At 38.1% G+C, this 22,068-nt stretch overlaps 1 protein-coding gene across 1 annotated transcript in view; it reads right to left on the bottom strand.

Annotated features, from left to right (window-relative positions):
- The window catches only part of LOC102977725 (uncharacterized), a 206,433-nt gene extending 188,445 nt beyond the window's left edge, over positions 1-17,988 (bottom strand). The window contains 4 exon segments of the mRNA XM_024121907.1: positions 13,749-13,925; positions 14,193-14,270; positions 17,728-17,835; positions 17,976-17,988. Coding sequence (XP_023977675.1) covers positions 13,749-13,925; positions 14,193-14,270; positions 17,728-17,835; positions 17,976-17,988 — 376 coding nt within the window.
- Between the last annotated feature and the right edge of the window lie 4,080 nt (positions 17,989-22,068).

Raw genomic sequence — 22,068 nt, 5'->3', positions numbered from 1 at the left:
AAAATAATCCCAACAGCAGCTCCAAGACTAAATGGAATTTTGATACGAACTTAGGCTTAAAATTTATATTTCTGGACTGGCACATTTTTGCTGTCAGTCTCTGCTCTATCAATGTAGTAAGAACTGAAAATCTGCTTTACCTTGAGATCTCAATAAAGAAAAAATAAATGAGTTTCATTTTTGCTACTTTATCTGTCAACAACTGCTAGGCTGATATGAATCTTGGCAGTGTGTAATCAAAGTCTTATGTACTGCAATAACACAGTAATTCTACCCCATTCACAGTAATTGTTGTTTTTTTCCCCTTTAACACACAGCACCGTGATACTCTAAGTATACCCTTTCCTATGCTGGCAAAATAATTCACCTTTACTAAAGCAAAAATAGTGGTGTATTCCTTATTATATTGCCATGGCAGTATCAGTCAACTATTGGTACCCATATCCTGGAAACTCCTCCAATCCAATACAAAACTCCAATCCTCTGTCTACTGAAATGACTTATTAATAAATAATGGCAAGTGAATCAAGTCCTTGGAGAATAAACAAAGTTAAGTCATTTTTAACCACAGGTCTGGAGAAGCTGACCTGGCCTGTAGGTTCTCAGACCATTTTCATTCCTGTTGTCAGTTGAGAAATGAGGGTCTTGCCCAGCTGAGTGAGAAGGAGGCCTGCACACCGGGAGTCCTCCAGACGCTACCTCCCCTCAGGGCTTGAGGCTTCCCCACTCGGCTGGGAGATGGGCCCCTTCAAGGTCTCCATACGGTTTCAAAATCTATGCACAGTGTTCCTTCTACATTCAGTGTGGGTTGAGACACACATGTAAGTTATAAACGCCACTCCTGGAGTGATTTATTTTCTACTTTGCATTCTGGGATATGGCAAATAGCATTTTAGGAGTAGAGAATTATAAGGGATCTTGAGCAAAGAGGCAATCTGCTGATTCTCTTTAAAAATCCTCAAATTCTATAACATTACGTATTTAGAGGATTCATATAGTTTTACAATGTATTTGTATTTTATACTACATTTTACAGTTCCTTGTGTATCGTTTTACATATGTATTATTATACTTGCTGTCGTCTGTCTCTTACTCTAAAATACAAGCTCCATGAGGGTAAAAACATAATCTCTGTGCCTAGAATTGTGCCTGGCACACAGAGGTACTCATAATATTATCGGAATTCATTCGTTAGATAAACCTTTTTTGGAAACTTTTTGTAATACCCAAATCCTTCCATTGTCTAGATGTTGTTTCTTGATTAAAATGAGCCAAAACTTATCACCTTTTTATCACACTTTATTCCTCTTGTCCTTTCTCTTCCCCATCCCCTCTCTCTTTTCCTTCAAGACCCCCTTCCCTTTGTTGTTTAATTGAGTCCTTCTAGGAACCAAACACTATGTCTGGATTTTAAGAACAAACAGAAGACAGCGGCTCTGCCTTCGGAGCCCAGGGCACTGCGAGGACAGGGAAGCTAATGTTCAATCCAGTGTGATTTAATATCGTGTAAGGGACAGAGGTCTGTTTGAGCGTGTGGTAGGAGCATCTAGCCTATACTGGGGACTTCCAAGGCTTCCTGGAGAAATTATCACCTGAAGTAAGTTTAAAATGTGATTAGGAATTAGCCATATCAGAAATAAAGGGGAAAGGAATTTTTATTGGAAGGAGAAGCGTAGGCAAAGGAAAAAAGACACAAAAGCATCAAGACATGGGAAGCATGTTTTGTTAGTGGATGCTCTCCAATTATTCTCTGCCTCCCAAAGTTACAATATAATAAAGTAAGTAATGGAATCCAAACTTCCTCAGTGGTCCCAGAGTTGAGTTTTTAACTGATGTTTTTGCTCAAATTATTATTAAGTCGTACAGGGTCCCTTTACGCTGATATGATGTTCCAGATCCATTCACTTATTTAAGGTGTATTTACTGAGATGCTTATTATGTGAATATATCAGCAAAACAAACGTTCAAAAATCCCTCCCCTCACAGAGCTTACATTCTGTGAGTGGAAGAATAAAAGCAAACAAATATGTATATTTTACAGTTTATGAGATGGTACTACATGACGTGGGGGAAAAATAGAGCCAGATAAAGATGATTTGGCATCCCAGGGAGGGGTGGGGCTGCACCTCTTGCATATACCTTTGTTTCAAACTAGGAATGACATGCAGGACTAAATCACTATGTTCTCAGCACTACTGAGATAGTGAAGTGGTAATGTAATATTTATAATTTATTATTTATAACATTACTATTTTGCCAATTTCTTGCTATAACATAAATCAGCTTATGAATCAAATAAGAACCTACTATTATTAAATATTAAAATAATTCTTCCTTTCTGTTGTTGTATCTTGCCTTGATAGGCCAATAACCTAAATATAGTAGGCAGAGTTTAAGATGGGAAAGCACGTGGAACCTATGAGCAGTTTGGAAACTACAGACTTCATCTTCACAATAGTTCCTTTGCTCGTGTTTCATTGGATAGGTCAAGATTTAATAAAGTGAGATGGTTTTAGGAGAGGGTATATATTACCAGAAGGTAGGTTACTAATAGGATAAATTCCTAAAAGTGCCCTAATCATTCAGAATATGCTTTTGGATATATCTTAAATCATCTCACAGGAAAATTAACAGACCCACTGAGAAATTCAAAGTAGGGCATTTAGCAATATACATACAACAGGTTTTAATATGGCTGACATTTAACTGCTTGTTACATTCAGATGAATAATCTGACAATTACATATATCCTATATCTATGGTTCTACATTGAAGCAATTGGGCATGATACATAAATTAATAAATCAGTAAATTGGTCTTTATACTCTCAACACTCTACTTTTGTTTCTAACTTCCTAGAATTAGCTGTTCAATGTTTAGAATCAGCCTCAGTTAGTGCATTTCTTGGGCTCTTTTTACTGATTGGGGGAGGAAGGCGCACGTACTTGCCTCAGCCCTTCCACAGATATCAGGTTTTCCTACCTTTTAACTCAGAGCAGCATGGAATGTAATCAGGGCTTTTACTTAAATTACACCGTCCGTGAACTTTGGTCAGGAAATCCTCCAGTGTGCACCCATGCAGTTCCTTGGGGGCTATAATAGTGAGAATGAAATTGCCCACCAGAGGAAGGTTAGTGCGAATCATGGGAAGCATCTTTACTCAACGAGGCAACCACTTCCTTTCAAATCAGCCCCATTAGCTCCGGAGAGAGAGCTCTGAGGGCCTCTATCCATTTTTGGATTGGTTTATTGGTTCCATTCTTGTCCTCTTCCTGTGACTCCACCTGCTTCAACTCAGCTTTTTATCACCAATCATCATGTTTTTCATAATATTCTGTAAGTTAAATAAACACCAGGCCTGCATGTAAACTAAACAGCTAAACAAGTTACACTCTACGATTACAGCCGTGCACCAGAATTTTACAAACTAGGATATTCTCCTGAACATTATTCCTTTTAAGGGCATGAAGCCTAGAGATCTATAATTAAATTTGATTCCCATGAACTTTACAAATAAATTTGGGAAAACTTTCTACTTTCCCCACTTTGAAAATCTAATACCAAGGTCTCAGGTTTAAATGTTCGGGCAGTTTATATATGTGTATGAAACAGAAATGTGGAAATCAAGATGTCAAACTCAAACATGCTCTATCTTACTAAGTCCCCTCAAATACTATTTTTATAAGATTGATTTACAAACATTTTTTAAATTAATGGCAACAAAAGATACAAGGCTACTTTTTAATATGACAATTACCTTAAACCAAAATTTCATTATACTAAATATCAAAACAAAACTACAACAAAACCCAAACAAACCAAAAAAAAAAAAAAATCCTAATGAAGAAAACTCAAACTATGACTTAGCTGTCCACTATCAATACTATTAGCCAATATTCTCTTAGAAATCTTAGTCAAAGCAATTAGAACAGAAATAAGGGGAAACATGATCTAAAAGTATTGAAAATAATTATATTTTGTGTAAATATTATTTGAAGGCAATGCCTCCATGCCATGAATGCATGAGAGATTTGATTGAAAAGCCTTTAGAACAAAGATAATAATTTGCAAAGTAGTTGAAAACAACCTGATAATCTTTAAGAATCATTAATTTTATTAAATACCAACAATAGCCACTTAGGAGATGTCATGATTAAACAGAAAACCAACACCCATCATAAAGCTCCAGATAACTCTCAAAATTAATTTCTTTCTGTTAGATTTTCATAGGAATCCGTAGGTAGTCATCAAGAGTATTCATCTTACCCAGAAACTCAAACTGAAAGGCATGAGGTTTTAACCACAGAGTTAAAAACAGCAAATGGATACCATTTCCGTTTTCTTCTTTATAGAAAGGCTAACCTGTGAAAATGGCTCCACTGCTCACACTATATTCAAAAACTGGTGCTCTTTTGGACAAATTAGCTTTCTCCACTGCTTATTCTTACTTCTCTTCCAAATCTTGTGGGTATTTGAGATATCAGTGATTTGAAAACCTAAATAGGGTAATAGTCGAAGTTTGCTAACAAGTACTAATTAATTGAGCCATATTCTTTCTTCCCCTAAGGCCCTCCCTCATGGTAAATTACCAGGCATTTTAACTTTCAAACCACTGGAGTGCTGTCGAGTGCGTAATTGCTGCAGGGCTCATCTGACGTACCCCAAGGCATTAATGCATCATGTGTTCCTCTGGACCTCGAACCGTCAGAGTTAAAGTGGGTCCCTAAGCACCTAACTTCTAAACAGAAAGATCTTTCCAGTACTTAAGTAATAATGATAATTCAAAGGTTAAGTATAAATATATTGTTTTTTATGCATATTTAAAAGTCCTACAAAAGCAATACCAAAGTAGGTGTGTTTTTTTCTTTCTAGTTGAAGCCAGGCACCATTGTCCTACTTGTCCATAAATTTATGTATACAGTTTAGAATACTGCCTTTCAATTAGGAAGGACCTGATATTAGACATCATTAGACCTGATATTAGACCTGATATTAGACACCCCCTAATATTTCTGACTGTGCCCTCATTCATTTAATAACTACATCTTCCCCCCTGCATCTATGATTACTTATATTCATGTATTGTACTTAAGGGTTCATTCAGGTAGTAATATTTTCATCACACTGTAGCACACTTCAGTATGAAAGCAATCAATAAATTGGATTATTAGATTTAGTTTAAACAATATTTATTAATAATACTTTCTCTTTAAAAATCTGGTAACTTATAGACAACTAAACTCTATCTCATAAAGCAAAAGGTTCAGGTCTTCCCATGGGTCTTTTTTTATAAGGTTTTTGGTCAATCAATCTGATGAAGGCTAAGGAAAAGCTTATTTTCTGTTAAATCTCTTTAATAGAAAACAAAAAATATCTGAAAGAAACTCTAAATGGAATTTTTTGGAGATTAAGGACTAACATATGCTAAAAACATGTATAAGGTCATGAAAAGTTTACGTAAGATCATAAGAAACTTTTCTAGTAAAATTGTTCTTAAAATGGAAATGCAACTATTGAACTCCAGTCAACATGGTGGCCTTGTAAACTTTGAAATTATGCAGAATTTCATTGATATAGTACAACTTATTCTGGAAGCAAAAAAAAAAACTCTTTTAGAAAATTTCACCCACCTAGAGGGGTGGGATAGGCAGGGTGGGAGGGAGACGCAAGAGGGAGGAGATATGGGGATATATGTATACATATAGCTGATTCACTTTGTTATACAGCAGAAACTAACACAACAATGGAAAGCAATTATACTCCAATAAAGATGTGAAAAAAAAATGAAAATTTCACCAAATATTTAGGAGGTATAGGTAAACAATTTAGTAACCCGTCCAACTGCTAAGAGACTGATTGCATCACTAATGTATCAGAAAACAAGTCTTTCTCTCAGTTCTTTTACTGTGTAGCTGTTTATATTAGGAGACTCATTGGACTTCTGTAATATCAGCTATATGATATCTACTTTTAGCATTTCTATGATTCTAAGATTTTTAACCATACTTTTTACCACTATACAGATTCCTGTGCTCACATTTTTATTTTGAAGTTACATAAATTTCACTGGCACATAAACAAATCCAGTGGTTTAAATGTATGAATCTATCATCAATGAACCCGAATCATAAAGTAGTATCTCTGAATATTAAAATAATTCTTATAAAATTTCTTTCCCCAACCAATGACTTATGACAGATTTTATAAAATATTATTTTACAAAGAGTCACACATTGGGCGTTCCACAAAAATTTGAAGAGAAGATAGAAAAATGACTGCTCAACAGCTGGTAAACTGTTACCCAGGGTTTCAATTTTAGCATTAACAGAAACAGGAAAAGACAACATCAGTAGACATTCTGCTGATTTCCTGGGCAAATCTGTGTGATTACCTGGAGGTGGGCAGTTCCTTCTGAGAAGAAAACGAAGTAAACTTTTCTTATGCTGTTGAAATTCCCAAAACTCAAATATTTGATTAAAATGCTCCTTTCCCAATGGGACAAATATTATTCTAGAACTCTGGTACTCAATTTAGGGGAAGAAAAGGAGAGGGTGGGGTAGGACAGTAAACTTAAATTGATTTGTATAAACTGACCAAATATTTCACCCATCTTGCATCTACATAAAATATTTCTTTATTTCTGTAAGAAGGATGCTTCCCTGAGTGTATATTTTTAGGCTTCCAAGTCAATGAAAGAGGTTCAAATCACTTAGGAGCCAAACGGTACCTAAAAACACAAATCCAGGTCAGTTCATAAACCTAAAGCAAATGATTTTCCTATATATTTCTTTTTCTTAATAATATTTGAAATGTCCCAAATCAAAAAATATTTTTAAACATACTATATATTTCATATAACACCTCTTTTCCATCTTAAGGGGCAAATGAGAACAATATAAACAGTTTTATACAATGTCACTTCTGAAATAATCTAGGCTATGTGCACTAGGGGGAAAAACAATTCTCCTCACGTATTTGCTCTGACAATTTGAATTATGCACTTAACATGTACCCTTACGTGTCATTTTTATTATAAATTTTTGTGCATGTGCATTTCTAATGGCCACACCAATCTGAAGATAGATTTAGGGTCATGACTACAGCCCTAATTTAGGATTTCTCTAGCTCCGGCACAACTATTAGGATCTCCTACCCTTAATTCAAACCACCCCTCATTTCTCTGGAGAGAATCTAAGTCCTTTGATCACAGACGCTGAAACTCATTCCTCTCAGCTTCTTTTGGAACATCTGCCATTTTCTTTCTCTAAGGCTGAGGCTTCCGCTTTGCTGCCTGCTGTCAAGGTTTCTACACTGTGGTCTTCAGACCACATCCCTCATGAAATCAGTGGTGGCACCTCCACCCCACAGAACAGCAGGGAAAGCACTTCCTGTCAATCCCACAGCTGCTGCTGGGGCCACTTCAAGTGACCACTGTCACTTCCAATACTGATTCCTGCTGGTACCCATTATAGGTTATCCCAAGTTCTATCCAACGTCCCCTCAGGTTCTGATCAAACCTTGAACTCACGCCTCTGTCCATCCCACGTTCCATTGGCAATGCCAACTGGAGGGATACACGTCATCTCTACCCACATGGCTTCCCTCCATGTCACACAGGTTAGCAGGTAGAGCTCCTAGGTCCCCAGCGACTGACAGAGATCCCAGTTTTTATTCCAAACCCCTCTCCCCAAGACCCAGGAATAAATGCCTGAGGATTACACCATGGGACAATATAATTGGCAAACACTAGACTGTACTCAAAACTAGTTTTCTTCTCTGGCCCTGAGTCTTCGAATGAGATCAAGATCATGTGCCTGTCTCTTTCCTTAGAATTAGTCCTTTGCCAGGAACATTCTTAGTCTTTTTTCAAAATGGAAATGCAGCAAATGAACCAGTCAAACTGCAGGTAAAGAGAGCTTAGCAAAGTTTAAATTGAATATGGAATTTCATTGCATCAGTGTAACTTCTTATTCTGATGGCCAGGAAGTACTTTTGTAAATGTCACCCAATATTTAAAGGGAACTAGGTTTAAAAAAAAAAAAAATTTCTGTGCAGCTGCTAAAATACTGACCACATCACTGAAGCATCAGAAAACCTAAAGTTTTATAGGTTTTTTTCACTAAAAATTATGTTCATTTTAGGCCACTTTAAACACAAATCCTCAGACATGCTCAGTCCTAGGCTGAACACAGTTTAATCAACTAAACTGAGATCACAGTTATGTTCATATGGTACACACACACACACACACACACACACACACACACACACACTTATTTTTTCCCGATTTACCCATACTTCTAGAGTCATTCAATCTGAGAAATGTTATTTATGAAATTGATGTAAAAATCTTGTATGAGAAAACACTGCTTTTTCGAGAGTGCCTGTTTAATCTGGATTAATCAACTAAAATCTCAAGAGTTGCCCTCAGTGTGACTTTGCTGGTGTAACACGCTTCATGACACAGAGAACGACCACGTCTGTTGTGTTCACTTTTGCATCTCCTGTATCTAACATAGTGCTTGGGAAATAGATGTTTGATCAATATGTTTTCAGTAAATGAGGAAGAGGAAATGGAGAAATACATAAAGTATTTTGGGATTTTATATATATATATATATATAACTCCTAAGCAAAATACTGTATACATTTTATATCCAACTAATCACACATATACCACTTCCATTTTTTAATTGTACTGATGTTATGAACAATAGGATATGATCAGGAAATAATCCAAGACTGAGGAACTGTATGGGACATTTATCAGATGTGTGTCTGGTTGATTTGTTTTGCTGTCGTGCATGCATTTCCCCTCCCTAATAGCATCACAATTTCCTAGTTCCCGGCGTGTATAGTCTTGATGGTTCAGTAACTCCAGATTCCTGTCTCCAATGACAGAAGCCAGGAAGGGCTGACAGAACCTACTTCCCCTACCTGTGACAAAGCCAAGGAGCTGGCAAGTGACCTAAGCGTGGTCAATCAAATGCTCTCCCCTAGGATTTTGGGTGAGGGAAGCAAGGATGGAGAGAACACTTGAAATAACCTCTGAAAATTAGAGATTAAAAGGAAAAAACCTCCCAAGTGCAATTAAATCACTCACCGTCATTTGAACTGTTTTACTATGCACTTCCATAATTATTTATTTCTTCTTATCTAAAGCCTTTCCATGGCTCCTTCTCACATCTGTCCCATGTTTCACTTTACTGTCATTTAGAATTCAGTCATTCACTACTTTTAGTGCCACTATGTTATATATTCAGATTATTAAATGCGCCCTTTCGACCTACCGAGCCCTCAAGCCCTTGTTATGTTTAGAACCTAAGTCAATTCTTCTGTCTTTTGAAATTCTAATTAGTTGTGGTTCTCTGTCGCTCTCCCTTTTCAAGTGCTATAATTCTGAATTTCCCTTCCTCATCAGGCTAATCATCATCAGGCCAGGCCATGGCTGGAAGTGAGCGAAGTGGCTGAGCTGGGATTAGAGAAGCAGTCTGAGTTCCGGGCAAGATGGAGCAGAGGACATGAGGCCGAACACCATCACACGTGAGTTATTCCTCCTGAAATTTACAAAACAGGGGATTGAATGCTGTTGTTAAGTGTCTACCTACAAATTAAAGGCACAACAGGAACGGAAAGAAGGTCTTGAGCAGAGCCTAGGTGACTTTCTTTAGCAGGGAGGAGGAGAGGCGGAGCGTGTGGAAGAGAGCCGGCGGGAAGCAGGGAGGACGGAGACTTCTCTTGTGTTTTTTCTCATTCGCACCTTGTAAAAATGACTGATACCAACGTACGGTGTCAGCTCTGTAGCACACTGCCATTTCTCTGGGGAACCTTTAGACAAATAAGCTTCTAAGAATGCTTTAACACTGGCGTGTTCAGGAGGGATTTGGGGGTACCCTCCAAGTGATCTTAAAATCAGACCACTCAGTAGTTCCTTATTTTGCTTGTTCCCAAAGATCAGTGTGTATTTATTTCAATCACATTTTTCCTCTAGTAAGGGACTCAATCCATCACAAAGTTGAAGTCTTTTTATTCCACAGTTTGCTGTTAGAAAATCCCTCTCCTAGACATTTCCTTCATAATTTAAATCGCTATCTATCCAACAATTTTACATTTCTATGAAATAATTTGGGTAAGCAAAGTAGCATTGGTATTCTGCCATTACTTACCATTACTTTTTTTTTTTTTTAAGCATCTAAAAGGTAGAAGTGTATTGGATACTTACTTATAGGATGAAAAGGGTGGAGATGTGTTTGATATTTGCTTATAGGATGAGAATTTGTGCTCATTGTAATAATATTGAGGGGAAAAATGTAGTTACTCTATTTTACTTAAGTCATCACATTGGCAGATGATATAAATGTTCTTTTTTATTGTATTAGCAAGAAACATCGTGTTCTACAATACCTAACAGCTTCTAAATTCAGGTATTTCAAATATTGTTCCTTGTTCACAGACCATAAAATTGCACATCTCACTTGCAGTTGAATTTTTTTTTGAGGCTCTCCCAAAGGCAGGTGAGCAGGGTGGGTTTAGGTAGAGAGTCATCAAATAATTTTTTTAATATTGATTACGTTCCAGAATGGAGGTGGTATAACCCCTACCTATGTCCATGTCTGGCTGGTTTTGTCAGGATAATAAATCATTCCTGGCTTTTCCATCTAAAGCTCCTTCCACTCTGATCAACTTTTGAGTCATAAAATGTTCTCTCTCCCCATTTACCAATTTCTGGTTCACAGGAGAATTTTTTCAATCCATCTCCAGGAATACTTTTTATATCCAGACTTTAATTTATGTCATAGAAATAAGGTTAGAAATGACAAGTACAATTGAGACAGTGTCGGAACTATTATATTGTAGGTCAATATTAGTTATGCAGCATTTTGGAGGCTGGGAAGTTATGGTCCTCTAAGGGTTCCTCAAATTCTCCCACGCAAACTTGAGCGGCTGGACTTCCAGGTCTAGCTGTCCGTAACTGCGTTGCTCCCTACCATAGCCGCCAGCCACATATGCCTATGGCACCCTTGAAATGAGGCGAACTCACATTAAGACTTGCTGTCTGTATAAGTACACACAGATTTCAAAGACTTCATACCAAAAAAAGTTAAATATTGCTTTAAATTTTTACTTTGATTATAAGTTGAAATAATATTTGTAGATATTGATTGAAATGAAATGAATTATTAAAGTTCATTCACTTGTTTCTTTTTAATTTCATTAATGTGTGCTACTGGAAATTTTAAAATTGTGTCCATGGCTCACATTATATTTCTACTGGATAGCATTTGCCTATAATTACTTTCACCCTAACACTTACCCCAGATGTCACCCTTTCCACAGACCTCATCTTACCCTCTCTCGCCAACACCTATCTTCCACAACTATAATTATTCTCCATGACTCATTTTATTGAGCTTCTAACAGCTGAGCCATCAAGTGGTACTCCACCTCTGAATATCCATTTACAAACTTAAAATTCAAGGTTTTTACACGGGCTCTTGGGCCCACAGAGAATAAGAATTTCTCTTGATGAAATCTGAACATCTCTGCTGAATAGAAATTTATAAAGAAGGCCTGCTCCAGCCTCCATTTGGGCAAGGGGGACACATCCTTCTCCTCGGGACCCAACTGCATGAAATATCCTAGTTCCATAAGAAAAACTAATTTCCCACCAAGGGAACCAAAGATCTAAAAAATGCCCTTAGGCCGATGACATCAGAAGTTTATCTTCAGAGTCTGCAGTTGAAGAAGATGCCAGATGAAGTTTCCCTTCGTGTTCCTTAATGTTCACCATCCTTGCCAGCATTTTCTTTGCCAGACTAGGAGGCTGCTGATCTTGACTGTCTGACTCAACTCTAGACTCTTCCTTCTGAATATGTCAGCAACCTCTCCAGCCGTTATCCTGATATGCCCTCCCCCTAACCAGTAACATCTCCCATAAAAAAAGAGAGCAGCTCTAGAGGAGGGGGTGAGGCATGTAAGCTATAGAGTCCAACAAGGCTTGGCTTAAATCCCTTATCCTACCATGTATTCTCCTTCTTACTTCAGTCAAGTTACAACCTTGATTTTCTTCATCTATCAAATGAGGAGAACCATAAAATATACCTGGTGTAGATTCTGCTAGTGGGCCCCAACACACATTTGCTCCTTCTAGAACCGCCCCCCCTCCAATTTCAGCTTGAAACATGACTCTGAGGTAAGAACATTTCCCAGCCTCTCTTGCAGCTGGACGTGGCCAGGTGACTCATCTCCAGCAAGTGGGAGAGAAGCAGGCATGATACATGTAACTACCTGTTTGTGGCCTTCTCCTTCCCTCCCAGTGCTTGGAGCATGGAGCTGGTATCTAGTCATCTTGGACCATGAGGATGAGAACAGAAGCTCAGGGGTTCGTAGGAAGGTACTGGGGCACGTCTCAGTCTCTGTTATTGTGGCCTTTATTGCATTAGCTGAATCTATACCCTAAGATGCCACTCTAAGGAAGTATGAAATTAAAAGAGATGAGGCGCATAGAATACTTAGTATAGTGGCTAATAGATAATATGCACTCAAGAATGGCAACTGTTATTATGATTACTGACAGCCCTATATCCTGCCACTTTGCACAGACTTACAGGAGAACACACACGCACGCACGCACGCACGCACAAGCAAGGAGGATAAGACAAGCTAAATCCACCGATTTGAACATGCATGACACGATGTGGAAGGCAGAAATCTAGAGGCTGGTAGAATTTCCCCTGAGCTTTAGGGATCAAAATTCATAAAACAAATGCTCTGTACACCGTGATAACCTATTGGGATCTGGACGGCCTGTTCTGTACAGGTAGAGATCGTGATGAGGCTGCAAAATGGGACCCGCAGAGAACACATCTGTGCCAACTCATGGTCCGTTGCTTCAGACAGTTCCCTCTCCAAAAGCTATCTGGTCGTTAAATTCTGATGTCTTTCACCTTATTCAGTGATGAAGATAAGAGCAAAGACGGCAGGTTTTAATGACTTCTTTCTCTGTAGTTACAGAATAATCTTTCCTTCTAGGCAGCAAATACGTCAAAGCTTAGAAGCAGCACCGTCCCTAACTCAGGAAGAGCCAGCCGTCCTGCGCCAACCTGATGCAAAGTACATGCGTATGCCCCTTGCTTAGGTAGAACCCTTTACCTAGTTAGCTGCTGGAAATTGCCCTACAACTGAAAATCAAGGAAACTGTTGCTTAATGTGAATTTCTGTAGAGAACTTCTAAATACTAAGGAACGCTTGCTGCATTTATTTTTGAGCACCGGGCACAGGTGTCTAAACCTATAGAGAAACTATGTCCTCCGCTAAAGGAAGGCATCATCAAGGTCTGAGGCCCCAGATGAGGTACCAGCACGGTTTACAAACGCACTCGCGGGGCGGCTTCCTATAAATGAAAGCATCAGCATTTAACCGTCCACCTGCCCCAGAGCGTTAGGTCCCGAGACTGAACCTGCTCCATTTCAGCACCCTGAGATAGGCTGGATTTGCTGCTCAGCATCCTTCCCGTGTGAGAGGACGGAGCATCCTTCCCGTGTGACAGGACGGAGCACCCTTCCCGTGTGACAGGACGGTCTGCATACCAACGGCAAAGCAGACCCTAAGCGTGCCCTGAGCCTCCCAGAAAGCCTGAGCAGACATACTGGAACGGGATGCCAGATGCTGGCGCTGGGATGCCCAGGTTAGATCAGAGGCACAGCAACTGTCACCGAGTGTGAAGATAATCAAGGCTGAAGTCACACCTTTTGGTTCAGCCGAGGCTAGCAGCCTGAATTTTTGTTGGTGGTCCGCGAGGGCGCGATCCAGCATGTCATGTCTAATAACTTTCTTTTCTGAAGCCTGATGTGCTGAGAGATCTGGGCTGCTCATGTGAAAAGCTGGATTTCCAGTGCCTTCCGTAGCTTCTCTAGCTTCTTTAACTGGAGCAAAACCAGGAGGTCAGAAGATCACACTCTAGCAAAATATATTCCAATGACAAGCAGGAAACTCCTCGCAGTAATCCTCAAATGTCACCAAAACAGAATTAGGTTAAAATTAACTCTTAAAAAAAAAGAATAAATGATTAAAATAATTACAAATTGCACCCTGACAAGCAAGAGCAAAATTTCGCCCACAGCCATTTGTCTGTAATTAGTTAATTAATCCTTACACAAATTATGAGCAATAACTCATCAAGCAAGGCTCACCCATCAGAAATTCAGCCGACTTGGATTTCTTCTGCTTAGTTTGCTTCCGAGCTTTCTGCTGAAACTTCTGGAGGGAAATTGTTAAATGAATAAATTAGCTAAAGAACGAAGATCATCATTTATGATCCACAACTAACACAGTATTTTAAATACGGAATGGCATTGAAATGTCATTTAATTTACAACTCTCCTAAAGGGGTCAAACACTAATTGAACAACAGAAGTGGAAGAATTAAATAAAATAGGATAAGAAAAGTTAATACAAATGCCAAATGAAGGTCACATTAAAATACTTTGTTTTTTTATCATTTTTAATTAATGCAAAGAGCCCTCAACAAATTAAGAACACTGGAAAATTTGCACTGAGAAATTTGCATTGCAGGATTGGCATCCATTCATTTGGACTGCTCCAGAGCCATTTCATTTTGGTAAAATAGAATTAACTTGTAGAAAACTTGTATGTGCTAAGCATTTGTTCTCACTTGTATCCATATTTGTTTTAAACTGCTGGTTTCCAGCATGTGAGCCGATGATTTACTTAAACCTGATCAGGGGTAAATATGATCCAATCTTCTCAAATTTCAGTAAAAGTCAAAATAACGTGAGGTGCCAAGGGTTTCATACTCTTATGGGACTTAACAGAAATTTCATAAGATGCCACATCACTGAAAACCAGAATTCATTACGTGACTGCAAGAGCCATTAATATTAGAATGCATAATAAATGGTCAAGAATGAAAATGAATAGCCAGAAATATTATTAGAGTTCTCAGACTCTTACAAGTTCCAAATGAATACTTGATAACTGTCAGACTAAATTTTAAAAAATATCTGTGGTAGAAATGACCAAAGTCAGATTGAATTATAAAGTTTAGTTTACAGGTAAAGCTAGCTCCTTACCAGACAACTCATTAAGTGAAGTTTCTGATGACTAGATTCAGAATAACAAAATGATTTCTAAATCTATTCTAAAACCCTTCATCATTGCTTTTAATAGATTTCCTGAAGCTTCTAATATTCCCATTTTGAATAAAAATGTTTATAATAAACCTGACTTCTTTCAAAGATTCTTTCGTTTCTCTTACAATGTCATAAAGCAATTAAACCATAATATTCTTGGTTGCATAGAGTAATATCATAAAGCAATTAAATCATAAAATCATAGGTCGCCTAAATAGCATAATATCATAAAGGCATGTTAAAGAGTTACAAATAGGCCATGTAGCCAACCAGAACATGGGGTCTATCTTTCTGAGAATCTCTTTTTTGGAATACGAAATAAATATTTAGCGTACCATAGAAGAAAAAGTTATTTCATACCACTACAAACAAAATTGAGGTAAAAATGTACTCAAGACATCTTTGACTTTCTCTAAAAAGGTGGGGGAGAGGAAACCTATGTGGGTAAAAACTGCAACCAAAAGCAAAATCACTTCAAGTAATATTTTAAGATTTTTATGAGAAAATACATGACAAATGTTAGAAGTCCAGTAATTAGATTTTTTTTCTTTAGCTAAGGAATTCTGATATTTCATTTTACATCCAGAGTTAAAGTAGAATAAAGTATTCCGTGCATTGTTCTATTTAAAAGGTACGAATAATATCTAGAAGGTTGGTTCACAATCTGATACAGATCCTAAAAATTGCTAAGATGCATGGTATTCTACTCACATGGTAAAATGTATGCTTAAATAACAATAGAAAGTAAATACATTAATTTTCATACTTTCTCAGTTTTTAATGTAAGAAGATTAGACTACATTCATTTAAAACTTGGTAAACTTTTAAAAACAGTAGTTCACAACTGCACTAAACGTTCCTACATTTTACTAAGAAAGAGGTTGACGTGTTGTTTTTTTCACAGCCTTCATCTGAGGTAAGGGCAGATATTAGTTTTCTTGACATGGTTCAGTAATTTTGGCACCTCACTCCTTTCAGATCGAGTTAAACATGCTTTTAAATAGATGGATGTGGCCTATTAATAGACCTCATTTCCTTACTAAGGACTTCAAATGAAATTAGGTACTTGCTCTCCAATGTTAAAAGGGTCTCAGATATTTTCACAAGTTCACATATTCAAAAAGAAAGCAAAGTCCGCTCGTACACACCAGAGATAAAGTCCTTGAGAGGATTACCAAGTGATGGTTTATATTCTGTGACCTCTTCACTAGTAACACATGTTCAAGAGGAAATTGGGAGTGATTTCCGACTTCTCTCCTTTGTCAATTTCCTCAGCCTTTTCTCTCCTTTACACATGGGCACCTTTAAGCGGTGTAAATTGCATTTTCCTCCACCCTCTTCTCAATTTAGATTCTCTCTTTCTTGATGAGATTTTATCTCTTCAGCTCATACTAAATAATCCTTCGGTTACATTTTACATCAATTCCTTCATTCATTACCACTTGATAAGTTAGCATACTCGTGTTATTATTTTTAATAAGTTCACATTAATGTGTTAAGTATCCGTATTGTATCCCAAAAATTAAATTAAAGAAACAAAATTTATTCCCTAGTATCTTCCTGCTTCTCACTGATATCTATTTAGTTCTGAAAAAAGAAAGCAAAATATATAGAAGTCTTAACTAATACTACTATGGATATTCCTCATGGCTTTTTTCCTTCACATTTCTATTTAACTGATATAATATACTCTAACTTTAAAATCAAAATGAGCAGTTTCTAGTAACACATTTATATGTGTGCTTAGTGATAAATCTGTTTCTCTTACAGGTCTTTCTCTGAAATTTTGGGAAGGTTCTTCTATTAATTATATGATAGAATGTAGAAGAAAATAAGTCATACTTTGTGATCTGAACAAAGGGGGAAAAAAACTGCCTGAAATTTGTAAGAACTGACAGTGTTTTCGATGATATTTTCCTTTTCATTAAAAAGCAGCAAATATCTTTTGATGCCGACTCGCTCAACTTGAAAGGAAATCAACGATCGAGTAACAAACGCGCGCCACAGCAACAAACTCATTTCTAACCAGTGACAACCAAAACCTAGGAAGTTTTTAAAAGAATGTGATTGTTGTCAGTAGGCATCGGGTCCCCGGGTGCAGCGCCCAGCTCTGGCTGCCCTCACAGCCACGGCCGAGGGGCGCGGGCAGCGCGGCTCCAAGCCTGGTGGGCACAGACCAGCAAGAGACTGAATTCTGCATACTGCACAGCTCATCGCTCAGTTCAGGGCAGTCAGATTGCATCTGGGATCAACCGATTGTGCTTCATGAAACCGTCAGCCCGAATCTGTGTCTGGCTGTTTTCTCCTGTCCGGCTGCAAACAAGGCCGGCTCCGGGGTCTTCGCCCTCCTTCACGTGCGCGGAGGACCCCGCAGCCAGACCCGCTCAGCGGCCTCAGAGCCAAAGTTAAAGTTCCTTCTTCCAGACAGCGGTTCCAGGGCGTACTGGGGAGTCATGGGAAGAAGCAACTTTGGAATGACAGACTCGGGGTCCCTCTTCAGAGAGGCATACCTTAGACTCCTTCGCAGCCTGGCGTGGCAAGTCTCTTCCACGAAATTAATTTAGGTGTTCCTCACATGAACCACTGTTGGTTTTTTTTCGGCCAACTAGCTCAGCAGCGTCATCATGTCGGGGAGGAGGGGTGGCGGCGATTGTTTTCGTTGTTTCACTGCTCTGGGGCTTTGCTTGGATCAGGCAAAAACAAAAAGGCACGGATAGAAATACTGTCAATCTGGTCCACCTCCAGGAGCCCAATCATGCCTGAATTGCTGCGAGAAGTGTAATGATGATAAACAGGAACAGGTATGTTGGCTTCTGTTCTCACCCACTTCGGCCATCGTGTTGCCTTTACAATAAAGCAAAACACGGTTTGGAAGCAACATCATCTCAATCATAAAAGATAGGGGGTGTCATTGAAGCCATCTTCCTTGGCAAGTGGCATAAAGGTAACATTTAGTGTCCACGACATTGAATTCTCCTAGCCAGCTGGTGTGTCCCTGTTAAGACTTTCATTTATTCGGCTTGAGCTGGAACTCTTTGTGTTCTCCCAGTCTATTACTTTGTCGATTTAAGGGATAACAGCCAAAGTGAAACAGCTTGCAATTTGCACCTGTCTGCTCTAAGCATTCCATGTTAGGTTACGTGGGGAGCACACTCTTCACTGCTAATGAGAATAAGACTGGGTAGGGCGGAATGCAATGTTATTGGGGGGGCTTATAGGGTATTATAGTGTTTTTTCTTCTGTAAATGATCTGATAAGGACCTCTGCATTTTCATCTTTCAGAGTTCCCAGAGTAGAAGAATAACACTCAAAAAATATAAAGTTGCATATTCTTTTTTTAAAAATTAAATGTCATTTAACTACGAACTGAATTAATATTCAGCCTGAGTTGCCTCAGATGAGAAAGAAAACATTTCAATGCTAAATGATTTCCAAGTTGTTGTAAGATAAAACACCTATAGAGACCTTTAATTTGTAAAACTGGCCATGAAAAAAAAAAGTAGATAAAAACTTTTGAGATATGTTTCAGAAATGGGACTAGCTTTGGAAAAAAATGTCAGGTGCTTGCGAGTAAACCAAAGTCCTCTGCTTATATTGCCTTTGAAAATTTAAGAACTGAATCGAAAATAAAACTTCAAGTGACTGACTTCCATATCATACATAGATATAGTTATCGAAATCATTATCATGTGACTCACAGATTAAATTTCCAGCAAATGCAAAAATGTCAGCACATAGGATTCTCTCCAACCTTTTCTAGAAGTTCTGTGCATCTGCCTCAGTTTTGATTCCTCTGAGGCATTATATCAGTGGGCTGTCATCTATTTTTCAAGAATTTAAATTCAGCTCGTTGCAATGAAAGAACTTTAGTTATGGCTTATAGCATTTTCCCACACCTTATGTATTTTTAAAAAAATCATCATAATAATGTTTGAATAATTTGGCAAAAATCCTTGAAGATGATCCAAAATTTTGTAAATTATATTTATATATCTTCTGTTAATCAAAGGGCCCATGCTACATTTGGATTCCACAAATTTCTCACATTGGCACTTCCTGGTGAAATAATCATGACGGGTTAAATGAAGTTGAGGTGTTCACAGACGTGGTCTCGCTGGTAATTACTCTAGTTGAATATGATTGTTGGCCCGCACCTCGCCTGACAGAGAACCTTCCAACTTGTCAGTGATGGACCCTTTCAGCACAGCTTCAGGAGCTCCGCCAGCCACTGCCGAGTCTGGTTAGGTCAAAGGGTTGAGCCATGTGTAATTCAGAACAGAGGAGGTCCCACGGTCACTCCACAAAAACAATTACACTACTTATTTCACTCTAGCCCTTGCCCAAAACTCACAGGCCTCACAGTTTCAGTGCAGTCAATCTAATTCTGCCCCTGGGCGATAAGCCGCATGAAAATATGTGGTGCTGTGTTTATAAATCTAATCAAAAATAGAACAGTGGACAGGCACAGTGAAGCCCTACTATGGATTATCGGAATCCTTGGAAATTCTGAAGGCACTTTTGTTTCACTTCTAGAGACTCTTTTGCTGTTACATTGTCTGCTACACTCATTAATCATCCTCTTTATTCGCAAGTGCTGCAAAAGAGACTACATTTCTGCTCACTTCTGTACTTTCCCTCCACAGATAATATTATGAAAAATAAAGCTTAAAAGGCTGCTTTTAAAGAAAAATTTCAAAATCAAAGAAGGGCTACTGTTTTATCAGTCTTACCTGTCTATCCATGTTCTCAGCTCCTTGCCCTTGGCAATGCACAGATTTAAGTCAAGTTCCTCTAAAAAAGAAAAATATTTGAAAATGAGAATAAATTGGTCCCATTTTAAGACATATTAAGCAATTTGGAGTAGGAGAGATAGAGCTATGATGCTTCTTAATGGTCCCTCAAAATCTCAGTATGAAGTCAATGGGATTTGATTTGATGCCTTTTTTTAAACTTTTTAAACTTTATTGAAGTAGAGTTGATTTACAACGTCATGTTAGTTGCCAGTACAGCATAGTGATTCAGTTATACATATACATATTCTCTTTCAGATTCTTTTCTTTTATAGGTTATTACAAAATATTGAGTATAGTTCTCCATGCTGTACAGATGGTAACTTGTTTTCATTGTTGTTGTTCTTGTTTGCTTAGCCAGACTCCTAATAAACTAAGAGCTGGCAAATAGTCACAAGATGTTTTACAAAAGTAATCCGTAGGGAAAATTCAAACTTCATCTAGACAGCCTATACTTCCTGTTTTTATGCCTAAAATGTGGCCAGTACAGACTGCACTGAAGTTGATGATGAAAACTTGCTGTCACATGCTTCTGGTAGCTTTTATATTTCTCTTTTTAAAAATTAGAATCTGGCTCTGCGACTGTCATAGTAGATAATATCTGATAAAGTCAATGGTAGATATGTGTACTTAGGTACCAAGCAGATTAAATCCTGAGAACATGATCCAGCAAAGATATGGAACACACACACTTCACAAAAGGAAGTGTGTTTGTAGCACTCATAAAACTCCTAGAGTGATGCAATAAATTATCAAATTCAATCTGCAAGCTATTCCATTTGATATTATTTCAATTGATAAAAATACTACGCTAGAATACAATCCGGGGCCGGATGATTATAATAAATGGGAAATGAGTGATAGTCCCAGCATTTATTAGATTACTGTTAATAGTCACCAAAAGAGCCTTTTAAACTTGGAATTTGCCCTTTTGAAATGGTTATCAGTATTTGGCAGTAAAACAAAGTACATCATGTATGAATGATATATATGACATATTTTTTTTTTATTCAGAGCTCTCAGTCATAGTTTTAAAAAGTCACTCCACAAAAGGCAAGTGAGCTCTTACATGGCAATCAATGTTGCAAAAGGAAAGATTTTAGTCCTTTTAGTGTTAATTTTAAAACTCTTTTTTATGTAAGAGTGACATGAAAGATGCAAAGGGTATATCGATTACTTCCTAAAATAAGGGAAATACGTGTAAAATTATTTAAAAGAAAAAACTGACATCAAAATGAGAAAATTTTAGTCAAGTAACAGAAATTGAAGTTCGACTTGCTTGTTTTTTCCATGGCACAGTGACGAAGAGGAATTCAAAAACATCTATTACTGCGAATGAACGTGAAGTGGAAATCTGTTTTCTTTTGTTTCCTTGAATTTGGTATCAATCTAACAGCTAATATTTGTCTTTAAAATGTTTGTAATTTGTAAAGTTGATCATGTTTTTCTCATCATAAATTTATTTGGAGACATAGAATTCAAAACATGCAAGCCAAGAAGCACAGGTTGGCTCTATTCACATCAATATAGTGCTCAGGAGACTTCCAAATGAGACAGACCACTTCTCTCCCTTCACAGAAGGCTTCATTTGAAACATCTTTCTGCACCAATATTCAGAATGCAATATTGGTACAGTAAGACTGAGTGCAGTTGTGAAATAAGATCACGATCCCTTCATTTTCTCATAGAAAGCATGTAGTTGAATCTAGAAAATACTTTGATAGAACCAAGTGGTGTATCATTTTAAAAGCAGGTATCACCAGAGAAGTAAAACCGAGTATTCCTTGGTCTCATGAGTAAAAGGTGTGGCAGAAGTTCCCTCCCTGCTTGGAATCTCTGGGAGCTTAGATTAAGTATCATTTGCAATAAGGAATGTCACTCTCCAAGGCTCCATGAGCTGGAATTTGGGGTTTGTAGTCATATGCCTTACAACTGAGAGACAGCCTGCCAAACAGAGGTAATAAAGAATAATCAGGGGCTTCCCTGGTGGCGCAGTGGTTGGGAGTCCGCCTGCCGATGCAGGGGACACGGGTTCGTGCCTCAGTCCGGGAGGATCCCACATGCCGCGGAGCAGCTGGGCCCGTGAACCATGGCTGCTGAGCCTGCGTGTCTGGGGCCTGTGCTCC

The sequence above is a fragment of the Physeter macrocephalus genome, chromosome 18, assembly GCF_002837175.3.
Source record: "Physeter macrocephalus isolate SW-GA chromosome 18, ASM283717v5, whole genome shotgun sequence".
Taxonomy (NCBI): Eukaryota; Metazoa; Chordata; class Mammalia; order Artiodactyla; family Physeteridae; genus Physeter; species Physeter macrocephalus.
This window is presented reverse-complemented; position numbering and strand designations above follow the sequence as displayed.